We start from the raw sequence: 16,301 nt of genomic DNA, 5'->3' as shown, positions 1-16,301 counted from the left end.
TAACCTCTAGTGGATTGCTCCCTTCTTGGTTTGAATATTGTTGTCGTGTGCCTTCTTCTCCCTTTCCAACTTGATCCTTAAGGACTTTCTTGGTAGTATGTCTTATTCTTGTCATTGTCTCTATGACATGCCATTGCAGCGCTGCACATATCACACCTTGGATGAAAACTAGTTTTTTTTAAAAAAACATGCATTTGACAACCCAAACCTGTCGACGCATGGTAAAGATGTTAGATGGCATGGGATTGCCTTCTTGCGTCTCATAGGTCCATAGAATCGAGTTTAGAAAATTTGACATAAGGATTTTTAGATAGCCTAGTATGTTTACACAAACCACAAATTTTGGACAAATGTATCCACAAAATCCACACAAGGAGATGGAAATTTTTTATGCAACAAATGGACACGAGGTAAGATCCAAAGTAATGTGCATGGTAAACTAATGAAGAAAGATCCAAACTAGTGTTATATGCTTTCTAGTGATGAGAAAATGTTTAGGAGACGAAATTGAGATGAGGGAGAAACTTGATGAATTTGCTATGCATGATCTTGCATTGATAGGAGATGTGTATCAATATGGACTTGTGGCAAGGAGGATAGTCAAACCACACAATATGCAAAAAGGGGTTTTAGGAGTCATGGAATGCCACTTAGCATGCCAAGGATTTTGATTACAAAATCTCTTGTGCAGCCATTAGGAAGGTTACCTGAGATACGCGTAACACACAATAAATTGGAATATTCGATGAATTTGAGGTTAGGAAGAAGATTCAAGAGTTTGCAAAAGATTCACATGCGAGTGTAAGTTGGAAAAATGAGCTGTGTAAATTTTACATGTTAGTGCCACATATGCGAGACAACATCATTTAGTGCCACATGTCTATTTATCTACAAATGATGGGGACCCATTTGCTATATATCAATCTTCAATGTTGCCACGAGTGCATTTCGCTAGAATACATGATTGACTATTTGCCACATGGAAACATGGCAAGCATGCCATGTTTCTCAAGCATCTATTTGACCTATGATGTCATCGTGAACTTGACATTCTATAAATATGTGGATATTCGATCACATGGGACATTTTTTGAATGAGGTTCTAAATTGTTTGACCTATAATGTCATCATGGATTTGACATTCTATAAATATGTGGATATTCGATCACATGGGACATTTTTTAAATGAGGTTCCGAACGTCAATCACTATCAAACGTACCTCTCTTCCGACTTGTTTGAGCAACTCTTTGCGACCAATCATGTCACATAACATGTAATGATTCTTTTTAGGACTCCAATTGTTTGCCTATATGCGGTCTGGTTCGGATTGATTTTGGTCATATTTTTTTAAAAAAATTGATATTTCAATATTGTAAAATCATGTTCATGATGCAATAACTCAATACATGCTTTTTTACCTAGGTACTCTATCGCATTCTCTTGCCCTACCCCCAAAAAATGGAAAATGGAAAAGGTCAATATGCCCCCCAAAAATGGAGGGAAATATAGAAGCATATCAGATCCAGATCCCCCTTCCTATAACTTACCATTATCATTTGCAATTGTCACCTCCTTTTTTCAATAGATGTCTAATATGAAAATGCCATGCATTTTATTAGTCTACTTTATGACCTATCCTATGGCTATATCATCCATATGCCCACAATAGGTGATATCACTCATGTGCTCTCTCTCTCTCTCTCTCTCTCTCTCTCTCTCTCTCTCTCTCTCTCTCTCTCTCTCTTTGCATCAATCTTAGAAATGAGTTTATTTGGTTATAGTAGCATATCTTCATGTTCCTCTCTCTCTCTCTCTCTCTCTCTCTCTCTCTCTCTCTCTCTCTCTCTCTCTCTCTCTCTCTCTCTCTCTCTCTCTCTCTCTCTCTCTCTCTCTCTCTCTCTCTCTCTCAATCCTAGAAGTGGAGTTTATCTAGCTATGGTAGCATATCTTCTGTGTGTGTGTGTGTGTGTGTGTGTGTGTGTGTGTGTGTGTGTGTGTGTGTGTGTGTGTGTGTGTGTGTGTGTGTGTGTGTGTGTGTGTGTGTGTGTGTGTGTGTGTGTGTGTGTGTGTGTGTGTGTGTGTTTTAGAGGGGAAACTTTATGAGAGGTTGGATAAGGCATTGATGACAACATGTGGAAGTAAACCACCTGGCATTGGCCTCTCAGGCTTGCTACTACAATCTCATCTAGGAGATTTATTGGGTTTCATGTGGTAACAACCTTACCTTGAATGGTCTCGGTGCAAAGTAAAGAAATCATAAACCAAACTAAGTTGGGTCAAAGAAGGACGAGCAACTAGTCTCCCTTCTATAACCTAGACTTGAACATGCTATATCGGCCTACTAGATGAAGACGTGGTAACCATAGCTAATAATGTGGTCTAAATCTAGTTCAATGTAGTAGGTGATGTCAAGGAGGAAGCCTATTTTGCCTCATTAGAATTATTGTCCATATGACACTTGGACCCACAACACATATGGAGTCATTCTCGTAGTATCAAAATGGCTCTCTACACACCATTAGTTCTAAGTGTGTATTACCAATGCTAACATCACATTTTTGTCAATTTTCATCCTATTCCAAATTAATAAGGACTAGATAACCATGCCTACATTGAAGGTGTGAGTGATAGTGTCCATTTGTTATCCTAGTCGCCCATTAGAACAAGATTACCTTGTTCATGTCCATGATAGTACTTGATGGTTTTATCCACATAGCTTGCTAAATCCAAGGAGGAAGAGTAGACTTTGATGAGAGAGAGGTTTCAAGGCCAACATTTGCTAACATAGGTGTGGTCTCATAAGTGTGCACTCTTGCGCTTACACATACACACACACACATTATTTTTCTCTCTTTTTTTTTCTCTAAAGTCCCTTGGCCCTCATCTTTTCTCACCTCACGTGTGTGCATGTGTATGCATACATGTATGTGTGCAAGCATATATTTGTATATTGATGTATGTGTTTGTATATGTGTGTGCATGTATGTATATACATCTTTTATAAGTTTGTATCCAATCTCTCTCCTCTCTTTTATTTCCTCTCTTCTCTCTCTCATCAAATTTTCCACACACACACACACTCTCTCTCTCTCTCTCTCTCTCTCTCTCTCTCTCTCTCTCTCTCTCTCTAATTTTTCTTTCCCTTATATGCTTCTTTACGTGTATGGGCATTTGTGCATATGTATATACATGAGTGTATGTGTTCGTACATGTGTGCATATACATGTCATGCATCACATGATGGGGAGATTTGCTTGAGTTGTTGCACCAAACACACATCATACACACAAGAGAAAGCTCACTTAAGAACACAAGAAGAGAGATGGATACCTTGGTTTCGTATTCTTCTTTTCACACACAATATAATGTATACAAATTATAGATAAGATACAACATAAAGAAAAGTGGCCTACTAAGTCAAAAAGTGCATAACTCACTATACTAATCGACTGACACTATAAGTATGCTAGATCTACAAGTAGGTGCAACAAACCAAATATAATAAGTGATAAGTCAATGGCCATATGAGGATCATAATGACCATCGATATACTAAGTGTAGACATGCAGACCCACCTAACCAGATAGTCCATCATCAATGTCTGCACATGTTGAGCTTGCCATCTCAACGCTCCCCTTAAGCTCAACTATATCTCTACAACTCCAAGTAAACTTTGAAATTTTCGAAGCTTCTCTATACCCAATGTCTTTGTTGTCAAGAATTGCGGATGGGGGGACTTGCTTGAGTTACTACACTAAACATACGACATATACACAAGAGGAAGCTCGCTAAAAAACACAAAAAGAGAGGTGGAGACCGACGTTCTCTTGTTGATTTCTTCTTATTATTTCACACACAATACAATGTACACAAAGTGTAGATAAGATATAACCTAAAGGAAAGTGGTCTACTAAGTTAAATAGTGAATAACTGGCTATACCAATCGACTAGTGCTATAAGTATGCCAATTGTAGGTAGGTGCAACAAACTAAAAATAAAAAATTGTAAGTCAATGGCAATGTAAGAATCATAATGACTATGATGTGCTAAGTGTAGATGTGTGGATCTATCTAACTAAGTGATCCATTATCAATGTCTGCACATGTTAAGCTTACGGTCTCAGAACTCCCCCTCAAGTTGAACTGTATCTCTGTAACTCTACGTAAGCTTCAAAATTTTTGAAGCTTCTTCATACCCAATTCCTCTATAAAAATGTCAACTATCTGATCCTATGTGCTAACATATATTAAGTCAATCTCACTTGCAAGTACCTTGTCTCTCACAAAGTAGTAATGCACCTTAGCATATTTTTTCCTAGCATAGAACATTGGGTTCCTAGTTTGTTGTATGATGCTCACATTGTCAAGGTGAATAACATCTAACCATCTCCCTGAACATCTAAATCATCCAATAACTTTTGCAACTATCCCACCTCACATGTTGCCATAGCAACATCTCTATACTTGAGAAAGCAACCATAGGTTGCTTTTTGCTACTCCACGTAACTGCTGCACTATCAAGGAAAAATATGAATCTATTGGTAAATCTTTTGTCAAGCCTAATTTACATTTGTTTATCCAAATACTTGTATATCCTTATTTTTCTCATAAAAAAGTCCATAATGAAAAGCGGACTTCATATACCTCAATATGCATCTAATTGCATCCAAATGAGGCTTTCTAGGCATTTGTATAAACTAACTTACAAGGCTAACAACATAACACAAGTTTGTGGCCTTGTGATAGTCATGTAAATGAGACTCCATACTATCTTTCTAAACATAGTAGGTTTTTCTATCTCACCACCAACATCAACACTCAACTTTACATTTTGTTCCAATGGTATTGAAACAGACTTACATGTTGCCATACCATACTTGGACAACATATCCAAGTCATTGTACTTTTGGGATAGCCATATACCATCATCACATTTAATCGCCTCAATACCCAAAAAATACCTTAGCTCACCCAAATTCTTCATCTCAAACTTCTTTTTCAAATGGTTCTTGACTTTGGCAATCCCATTATCACTGTTATCTATCATGATCAAGTCGTCCACACAGATGACTATGATATCCAAACCTACATCTCTCTTTCTCACATAAAGTGAGTGATTTGTATAAAAGTCAATGTTGACAAGATACTCTTTGATCTTATTAAACCATGCTCTAAATGCTTGCTTCATCCCATAGAGCGCATTCTTTAACCTGCATATATATTTTGAATGCTCTAAATCCTCATAACCTACTAGTTACTCCATATTTACCTCTTTTTGTAATTCACCATATAAGAAAGCATTCTTGACATCCATTTATTACAAACTCCAAACTTTGGCTGCTACCAAACAAATCATATATCTACCATTATGCTTATATGGCAAAGGTAGTTGAGGATATTGATTCAATTTTCTTCAAGAATTTTCTTCGAGAATTTGACCATTATATATGATTTATTACAAACTCCAACCTTTGGCTGCTACCAAACAAATCATATATCTAGCAATTGCTTATATCTAACAAATATTTTAATAGGGTATTTGACCCTACTAAACTTGGGTATCATTGGATCACTTTAGTGCAGTCTTTACATTACCATGTGCTCTCTGTATACTTGGTGTCCTAATAGAAGGAATACGAAGCTCATCATCCAAACTCTCTAAGCCACTAGAATCTCCATAATATCTCAAATATCTAGTAGATACATCATTACCATTCGACACTTTTTTCTTCCCTTTGTCTTTACTTGCAATACTAGTAGATCCATCTAAAGACGTGGAACTACTCTTAAGTCTCCTAGACTAAGGGTTAACTGTAGATGTAGTACCAGATGATGTTTCTGGTCCACCAAGGCTTCGTGATTCTTGCTTTTCTTTCTGCATATAACTAATGCATCACCACTAGATGCATATCAATTGCTTATCTCATAAAAAGCATCCTTACTTACTCTAAACTCACCTATGACACGGTTATAACAACGATACTCTTTCTACTGTAAAGAGTATTTGATAAAAATATATTTTTTAGCCCCAAAATTAAGCTTCTATCATAGCTCATCTGGCACATGAACATATGCAATACAACCAAACACTTTCAAGTGTGATATATCGGACTTATTGCTTATAAAGCATTCTTCAGGGGTTATTTTATGAACTGTAGATGTGGAAGCTTTGTTCATAATATAGACAACAATATGAACAACTTGTAACAATAAATATTTTAGCGTATTCTTTTTAACCATCAATACACGTGCAACTCCTATAGCATATCTATTTTTTATTTTGCAACTCCATTTTGCTATAGGATATACATACGAGTAAATTGTCTCTTTATCCCATAAGACCTTAAAAAGTCACTGAACTCATTAGAGAGATACACTTTTCCTCCATCAGACCTCAAGCACTTAACTTTCAAGCTTATTCTGTTTTAACAGCAACCTTGAAAGTTTTGAAATGCTCAACTACATCACTCTTTTCCTTCATGAAATATACCTATAGCTTTCTTAAACGATCATCAATAAATATGATAAAGTATCTATTGCCACCAAGAGTTATGCTTTGCATAGACCCCCAAATATCTATATGCAAAACATCAAATATACTCGCTCACATAATTTATCACAATGGATATAATCCTTCTTAGCATAACAATGGACTACGATATGATCTGTTTTGCTATAATAATGATAAAAAATACCATAATTGCCAAAAACCTTTGTTTTGCCATCCACCTCTTTCTCTAGAGCTCTCCTATATCTCTAAATTTTTTAGGTCCTGCTAAAATGTATATTTCATCGAATTACTGATTTAACCTATTTTGCTAATTATTACTGATATGTCACATACCATGACCTCTTGTAGAGGATCTGCCACATCCCCTTCTTGAACTTGAGTAAAATACTTCGACCTATTTACACCTTTTAGATTATTCACCTTTCATATTGATCTCTTTAGTGATTATGAAGAGAGACCAACTCATCAAAAACTAGAGATGACTTTCGTACATCTATAAAAGTGATAAAGGGGGAGGACTTGCTTAAGTTGTTGCGTCCAACACACACCATATACACAAGAGGAAGCTCACTCAAGAACACAAGATAATATCCTTGCTCACTCTCAACTCATGTGTGGTAGGGCTATAACAATGATATCCTTTCTACTCTAAAGAGTATCCAATAAAAATAAAAATTTCAACCTTTTGGTCAAGCTTCTTTCGCAACTTATTTCACATGAACATATATAATACAACTAAAGACTTTTAAGTGTGACACATCAAGCTTCTTACCTGTAAATCATTCTTTGAGGATCATTCCATGAGTTGCAATTGTGGGAGTTCTATTCATAACATAGATATCAATATGAGTAGCTTCAAATGAAAAATATTTTGGTAAATTCTTTTTAGCTATCAATGCCTGTGCAACTTCTACAATATGTCTATTTTTTCTTTGTGCAACCCCATTTTGCTATGGAGTATACCTAGAAGTAAACAGTCTCTTTATCCCATGAGACCTCAAGAACTCACTAAACTCATTAGCGAGGTAAGTTTCCTCTCCATCTAACCTCAAGTACTTAACTTTCAAGTTTGTTTTTGTTTCGATAGTAGCCTTAAAAGTTTTGAAGTACTTAAATACATCACTCTTTTCCTTCATGAAATACACCCACAGCTTTCTTGAACAATCATAAATAAATATGACAAATTAGCTACTACTACTAAGATATATGTTTTGCGTACGTCTCGAAACATCTCTATACATAACATCAAGTATATTTTTACCCACATCTCTATTACGTGAAAAAGATTGTCTTGTTTACTTACCAAACTAACATGCTTCATACACTTTATAAAATTCTACAACTCTAAAAGCAAGTAACCTTGTAACCAACCCTTTAAACTGTATTAATTTCAGTCTTTACACAATTATATGTCCAATATACATGTGGCATATTTCAATGTCTACAACCACTCATTTGTCTTTAATATATATATGACATTTCATAGCCAAAATTTCAACATCTCAAGCGAACATGTGGCCAAGTCTATTTTATTTTGTGACTGATCTAGACTTATTATTCAAGTCTTCCACAAAATAACCTTTTGTATTAAATTAAACGTATAACCCTTGCTCTACCATTTGGCCAATAGGCTAAATTCTTTATGATAGACAACACATATAATACATCTGATAGACTCTTTGTCCGACCATTATTCAAGGACATGAAAATTTTTTCAAAGTGTGAAATTAGATTACATGAATTATTACATATTTGTATATAGCTTGAATTTTGTAAATCCTATATCTCTCTAAACCATTCAACATGGCTGGTTATATGATTAGATATACATGAATCAACACACCATACATTGTCATATGTCTCCTTTTCTACTATTGACAAAACGAGTCTCTCTCAGTGTTGCCGCTTTAATACCATATTATGGATTGTGTAGTGGGAAAAGTTACTTGAGCCGTTGGACCAAACACAAACCATACGCACAAGAGGAAGCTCACTCAAGAACACAAGAGAGATGAATGCCAAAATGTTTTCTTGCTAGTTTCTTCTTCTTTTCAGACACAATAGAATGTACACAAAGTATGGATAAGTTACAACATAAAGAAATGTGGTCTACTAAGTCAAAGAGTGTATAGCTGACTATACTAATTGATTGACACTAACTATACCCATTATAAGTAGGTGCAACAAACCAAATATAATAAGTGATAAGTCAATGGCCATGCGAGAATCATAATGAGCACTAATGTGCTAAGTATAGACATACGAATCCATCTAACTAGACGATTCATTAATGTCTAAATATTAAGCTTGCTATCTCAACAATACATACATATGTATGCATGTATATATATTGTGTTTTTAAAGTATATATAGATTTATGGTATTTTTAAAATATGTATATTTTATATACTTGTTTCAGATATTAAAATATCATTTTATCTCATATCTTCAATTAGAAAAGAAATTCATCTCTGAGAGAGAGAGAGAGAGAGAGAGAGAGAGAGAGAGAGAGAAAGAGAGAGAGCTATGAATAGCTTTTCAAAAGCTCACATTTTCTCTTTTCATCGCATCATATCACTCTTTAAAAGAAAACCCCTCTTTATATTTTTTTTTACCCAATCTTTCTCTTTCTCTCTCTCAATAAACAAACAAACAAATAAATAAACATTAATACATTCGAAGGACAAAATTGACCTATGAGACAAAACCATGTACAAAGTTAGTTGTCACTAGATATCTAAGTGTGACATGCTAAAAGATGGTCAGTGTGATACAATGTGAAAAACAGCTAAGGTGATACACAAAACAAAATAGTGATCATATAGGGATATAACGGGAGGATGAGGTAGTACATGTCTAGTAGTTTGGCTAAATGATATCCCTATATCTAGTTCCACCCAATCACGATCAATGGATAGAGTGTCATACATCCTGGATGAAATAGTATGAGGGTAACATCTAAAATGGGTCCTAAACTCTATCAACTGTTGCTCATGTCACATGCAAATCTCTCTCACCTCTCTCTAATGTAGCATTTGTGTCTGATACCCTTGTATCCATGGGTGATGTGTTGCTTTGATCGCCTTGCCTCTCTAGACTATCACTCCTTTCTGCATGGGTGTTGTGTATGGTCACTGTCTAGATAAAATCAATGAGTTATGACTGATGTCCCTCTCTCTATGTAGTGCAACTTGTAGTAGTAATGTGTAGAGCCTCTCAATCTCGACTAGGAATTGGCCTAGGTGGCATTGGTATGGCAACTCCATGACTAGTTTAAGGGAGATGTCTCCTCCAAATAGCAAGGGATACCTAGCTCAAATTGCACTATAGGCTTTGCATCTACAGATATAGTGCTCATCGTTCTCCACCACCTCCTACCATAGCCCGCAAATTCGCTCAGCTTGGGGAATGTGGGCTGCCCTCTTGCTCTCAATCTCAAGCTGACAAGATGACACCCTAATCTAGCCAATGGCTATTCGCCTCTCATATGGCACATATACATCTAGGTCTCCAAGTCTCTCAATGAAGACATTTGTTATGGTCTTCATGAAGTGGTCTCTATAGTACATCTTTGGGGGAAGGGGCTGCTTGGGTGAAATCCATGTATATTGTATGTACAACTAATAAAGGTCTTGGTGTATGACCAAGTTCTTCTCTGTGTGGGAGTTATGTATGAAGGGGGAGTCAAGGTCACAATGAAAGGGGGGAGATAGTCCCTACTGATCTCATATCCTATAAGCCATTGCTCAACTTGTGCATACCATGAAGGCTCCTATCCTACCTTAGCTAGTTGCCTAGAGACCTCAAAGGCTCTTCTAGCTAGCCTATTTAGGTGCATGTCGTGTACTTTGTGTATAAAGTTGATAGTTTGCAAAAGAGCCTCCATCATAGAGGATGCAACAAACTCAGCTGCTCTAATAATCTCGTGTTACTGATGATTTGCTATAGATTATCCATGAGAGCATGATGATGTATGGTCTTTCAATCTATGTCCATATGTAGATAGCCAAGTGAGGGGTCCAAATAAGTGTACCATACATCATGGCTCGTGTGACCAATGTATCAAATAGCCGCCTCCATGTGCAAGGCTCCTCGAAGTGTGCTTGGTAGCACCATCTCTCCATCATGTCCAATGCTACATATCCTCGTGTGAGTTAGTCTCTAGCTGTTTGTGCCATAGTGAATTTCCCAAGGGATGTAGTAAAAGTGACCCCTAGGTGACAAATGGCATCCCTACTTCACTCAAATGGTTCTAGAGATCATCTCTGAAAGTCTTTCTAAGTATCTCACTTGATCCACCTCTCTGTCATATAATGTATAGATACCCAAAATCATGTTTAATAGGATCTCCAGTGTTTGTAGCCTCTATAGTAGTCTATCTTGTGGAATTGTATCAATGGCTTCATAGAAATCCACAAAGCAAAAATACTCTCATCCTTATTTTTGCTTGCTCAATCATGCTTCTTAAGGTGAAGATGTGGCCAAGTGTAGAGAATCCTGGTCTGAAGCCAACCTCTCCTACTAGTCTCAATGTCACTCACCTTGCATATGCACTAAGCTCTGTCTCCATTGCTCCATATATCTTTGACAATGTTTACTCCACCACGATGGTTCTATAATTACTTGGATCCAAGGGGTCACTAGACTTGCAAAGATGTACAACATTTCAAGCACTCACATTTCCCCTTTTCATTATTAAATTAGCCTTTAAAAATATCCCTTCATTTCTTGAATACCAAGCCTCCTCCTTGTGTCGCATAAGCTCAAAGGTTTTCTCTTTGATTTGAGAGTCACCCAAGCAAACCTTAAAATAATAAACAATAAAGGTTTTTAGTTCAAATCTTTTGAATAAACTGAATTATAAACCATCTTTTTACATATTCAAAAGAAAATAGCAAGTCTTTGTACATTGGTCTTCAAAGCAGAATGTGTACAAGCACATACTCTTAAGCAAGGTGCTTTATTTGATAAGAAAAAATATGCGACAAGATACGGTAATGGAGATGATGGTGGTATCAAGGGAAGGAGAGAAAGAACATTGTATTATCCTCAACAAGGTAGCAAAGGACAAAACATACCACCCAAAGGTTTCAATCATAATCCACTTCCATGTGACATTGCCACAAAATATAAACAATTTGCTAAAGTCAAAGAGTTGCAAAGAAAGTCTTGGTTGGTACAATGCACAACCTTTAGAGGCCATTAGGCCCTTGGGGGCCGGGGTAAAGAGGGTTTCATCCCCATTAGAAGCTGTTTGGGAAAGCTGTGCCTTTTGGAAGCTGAAAAGTAGCACGTAGCATCCACTTTCCACAGTCCATTAGCTGCACGCGATACATCCCAATCCGTTCAGGGCGAGACCCCAGCCTGCATGTGATGCGCTGCGGCAAAACATAAAACCCCATACATATTTCCCTTACGAGCTTTTGTGATATAGGACATTTAGACATAGATACTAACTAATATACCATAGCCCTAGGAGATCTTCTGGCTCAAAAATCCATGACCACATCCATACCTCGAGGAAATCGTTCTCAGGATCCAACGCATCGGATGTTCCATATAAGTGAATGACTGGCATGGGTTTATCTGCATTCCAGTTATGTTGATTGAATGTGCCTATGAGGGCATCTGTTATAACCCCCCAAAAACCGCATAAGCAACACAATATTGCAGGAAAACAAGAAATCCTTTACATGCAGATTCCTTTTACTTACATAAAGATACTTTGTTTTGGAAAGCATTACAGGGTTTGAAAAGTTATGCCACAACACTATCTGCTTTGTAATAGTTATACTCATCCTTTGCTAAGTCTACAATAGTTATACTCTTATCCTTTGCAATAAAGTAATCACTTCTCCCACACACGATCTACAGCTAGCTCACAATGCAAGTGCATTTGGTTTTGGTTTGTTTGCTCCAATATTTGGTCCTTTACATGCTTTACTAACTTGATTTGTATAATTTCTAAGCTTGTCTCTTTCATTGATAAGAGTCCACACACCCTGGCCTCCACCAAGCAGGAAGGGGAGGGGTGCTCTCCCCTTCAAAATCTGGTCCCTCTTTTTGAAGGTCCTTGGGGACAGACACAAGTAGTAGCAATCACCCTACTCTTCTACAAAGCAAGGAAGGGGAGGGGTGCCCCTTCCCTTCCAAGAGTTGGCTACCTTTTATAGGTCCTTTAGGGCACACATGCAAGTAGTAGAAATCAGCCTAAGTGGAAGACTGCCTTAGCCCCTTCGACTCCCTTAGACACACAATTGCCCCTTTGATTCCCTTAATCACCATTGGTGCACCAGTTTGTGAACTAGAAATGTCGATGAAACATGTAATCTCATGCAGAAGCATCCATTGACGGCCTGAAAGATGGAACCAGAACCATAGATAAATGCTGACAGAGGACCTTAGTGTTTGCAAGAGAGGCTATCAGTAGCACTGCTGACTCCACTCAAGCCACTGCAATCCTTATAGAGAGGTGTCCTTTAAGACGTACAGATGGAATTTGAGCTCTTGCACCCCTACAGAAGGGCAAGACCTCAACCACTTCATCTAACAGTAGAGTATGGAAGACAGTTTTTGGGACTAAATGTTAAATTTTATTTTACCCTTTATTATTCAGGTCAAATCAATGTTATACTTGGTGGGCCTTAAATTGAATAAAGATGCAAATAATTTGGGGGAGATTTACGACAGAGGTGTCTGACACAGTTTAAGATTAGTTTGCTATTCTTGACCTTCCTTAAAAACCAATATCTTGGGGAGATGGTGGCTGACATAATGGAAGAGTGGTTTACTTTTCTTGATCTCTCTGAGGATGTTAGGAGCTAGAGATTACCAGGGCTTAGAGGGAGACATAGCATGTTATAGTGTTTGCTGACAGGGTGCTCAATGTAAGAAACTAGTCTCGTAGCAAAAATAATATAGCAGTAATATGGACGTGTACTAGGGTATATGCTGCTGACAATAAATCCACACACTCCAGCCCTGAGTGTAATGATGCAGTCTCCATGCTCTAAATATCCTGGCTGCTCTGTCTAGGACAGACTCACAATCAGCCACAATTAAACCTCAAACAGCAACAATTAGCCAGGCTATCCATCCCTCTTCATTCTCAAGCGTAGACAAGCTCCCTGTCCCACTTGCCATGAAACTTGGAATGATAAGCTGCTTCGCCATGGCCACTTCTTGTGCCCGCAGTACTTAAGCCCTAGACTGCTGAATTTGGAACCACCAAGCCTTGGGACAATCTCACCTTCACTTTACATGCCTCCCCATATTGGTGACCTACCCATGAAGCTAGAAGGTCCTCAATTGGGAAGATTTCATTTGCCCTTGTAATTGTCACTTGGGCATGTCCCCTGATCCTCCAATCCACAATAAACTGATGCCTAACTGAGAAACAAGAGTAAGTAGCTGAAAGTGTCAGAAGTTGGCAAACATGGATGACCCATGGGTGCAATTTTATTTAGTGTCATACACCTGGAAAACAAAAGCAACATCAAGTCCATAGCATTTTTGTACAGCAAGTAAAAGAAAGCATGAGGGAGTGGAAGTCTACTGCGACTAGAGCTCATATAGTCCGAGGAGGGTTTACATGAGTGTGATTGAAATGAACCCAGCAGCTTCGCAACATTTTGAACCGAGTAATATTTATGGCTGAGAATCCTCTTTGATAGAATTTTCTTCCCCTTGAAAAAGAATCAAGGAAAATATATACACGAGAGGTTTGGATTTAGGAGCTTGAATGCATGTGTTGTGGGTAGTCTCTAAATGATCTTTCCAGGTGTTCCATTTAAAAAAACCTACAAATTAGGATGACGATTGGACTCGACACAAACCACAGCTAAACGATTTTAGGAATATTTACTAGACAAGGTGCACAAATGTGCATGCATTGGATGCCAGATAAATGTTTAGGTCTAGCCTATCATATCAGCATTGAGATAAAGTCCAGCTCCACTTTGGTCACAATGGCTTTTGTATTGGGCAGCCACTTTTTGGCATATTGACATGCCTAAAATGGTGCCCCATTGGTCATGATAGAGTTACTTCCATTTTCACCTCAACACTAATAACCTACATTTTTCCCTCTAGTGAAATGCGAGTTTGTTGCCTCTTATCGAGTATGTGTGAGAGACTGCTTGTTGCTGGGTTCTCTTTCATTATATAACAGCTAGCACACCTCCATTTGTGTTCTTATTATCACAAGAAGTATGGGCCTATGTCTTCTTGTAACAAAAGGCATGTCAAGGTGATTGCTGAGCTGGTGTGGCAGCATTCATACAGTGGGATCTAGGAGAGTGGGTGTGAAGGGATACATTCCTTGATAGACCAAGCAATGTGGCCTTCTTTGGCTATACTACTAGGCTGGACAAGAGGATTCAAATAAGCAGGATCAGAATAAGCACAGCCAGCAGCCACCTCTCATTAGCAAAGACACCGTATCTCGGACCATTTCTTATCTGACTTTGGAAGTAGACTACATGGCATCTTTTGGCCTAGGAAGATATCCCTCTTGCCATGGCTATATTAGCTCATAGGAGCTTAGCAGTTGGGGCTTCGGTACAATAGGGATCCATGTGAGAGTGCGCAACGGAAGAGGGAATACGAACACGGAGGGAGAGAGAGAGAGAAAGCAGAAAATAAGGAAGAGAAATCTGCACTGACTGAAATAAATGCTGAATACAAACGGGAAGGCGGAAGGAGACTGATCAGTCCCTGCACGCAGCCCACAGCGTTAGTGAGGGCACCAGATCAGGCTGATGATGATGGCAGCACCACCACGGGGGAGAAGGAGTGTCGGAATCTGCAAGAAGACAAGTGACCAAGTGGGGAGGGGGGCTGCCAATAAATAGGCAACGGACAAACCCTAACCCTAACCCTAAAATGGGCGCAAACCCTAAAAGTGCCCTAAAATGGGCGCCCCACTACAGTGACCAAAAAGTGGCCAGGCAGCCAGTGGCTGCCCACTAAAAGAGGCCAAAAAGAAATACACATCCTAAGACAGCCAGTCGAGAGTGACTAGCCTCCCCCATCATAACACATGACAGACATGTCAGGGCTCCTAATGTCCTCGTCTGACTCAGACTGAGGCTCACAGGCAGGAGATGACAAGGCATGACAAACATGACTGCTAACACCCCCTCTCAAATCCTGGATGTGGCGGAAGGCCGAAGAGGAAATAGAGCCTGGGGCGGCAAGAGGAATGCCAATGTCGATGAAGTCCGTCGATGTAGACTGCCGCTGAAGGAGCTCCTCACGATCCTGGGAATCCCCCTCTAAAACACTAGGGGCCAGGGAATCCACAGCCGCATCACCGAGATCGTCCCCCTCGGAAAGGGATGGGGGGTACGAGGGAACCACCGGAGGAGAAGGTGGGGGATGGGAAGGAACCTGTGGAATAGAAGGTGCACAAGTGGGAATGGGTGTAGCAATAGACTGCCGCGGAGGACCCTGTATCAAAGAAGGGGAATGGAGCCTGTAAAGCCTGCTCTCCTGCCAACCTGTAGATAAGACAGCTCCTGTAAAAGAATCCTCAATAACAACGGCATGCTCGGTGAAGATCACTCGTGTGCCAAGCCTCGTAAGACCATAAACTGAGAGGAGGGGAAGGCCCAAATCCGGAACATGTAGGGCCTGTGAAAAGGAGCTCGAAGGTCGGTTGGTAAACAAAGGCAATGTGCCAACACCACTAATAGGCACCGATAAAATGTCACCAACAGTGACTGAACCCTCTGATGGACGGAGATCCTGTAACAAATCACCTCGGGGAGTCATATGACTCGAAGCACCA

The 16,301-nt window shown here is 38.9% G+C and overlaps 1 protein-coding gene across 4 annotated transcripts in view; it reads right to left on the bottom strand.

Moving 5' to 3' along the window:
- Positions 1–11,452: 11,452 nt before the first annotated feature.
- Positions 11,453–16,301, bottom strand: part of LOC148036682 (Met-10+ like family protein) — a 139,631-nt gene continuing 134,782 nt past the window's right edge. For 2 of the 4 annotated variants that reach the window (XM_087678729.1, XM_087678727.1), the window contains 2 exons: positions 12,027–12,139; positions 11,453–11,889 (listed from right to left, as the gene is read on the bottom strand). In XM_087678729.1, coding sequence (XP_087534855.1) covers positions 11,755–11,889; positions 12,027–12,139 — 248 coding nt within the window. In that variant the 3' untranslated portion in view covers positions 11,453–11,754. The remainder of the gene's footprint in view (positions 11,890–12,026; positions 12,140–16,301) is intronic. The other 2 variants (XM_087678728.1, XR_015690974.1) reach the window with 2 other exon arrangements.

This window comes from Lygodium microphyllum, chromosome 5 (genome assembly GCF_053477565.2).
Source record: "Lygodium microphyllum isolate KBCC chromosome 5, Lygodium_microphyllum_v1.1.10, whole genome shotgun sequence".
In the NCBI taxonomy this organism is placed as follows: domain Eukaryota; kingdom Viridiplantae; phylum Streptophyta; class Polypodiopsida; order Schizaeales; family Lygodiaceae; genus Lygodium; species Lygodium microphyllum.
The sequence above is the reverse complement of the archived record's forward strand: the minus strand, read 5'-3'. Positions and strand labels throughout refer to the sequence as shown.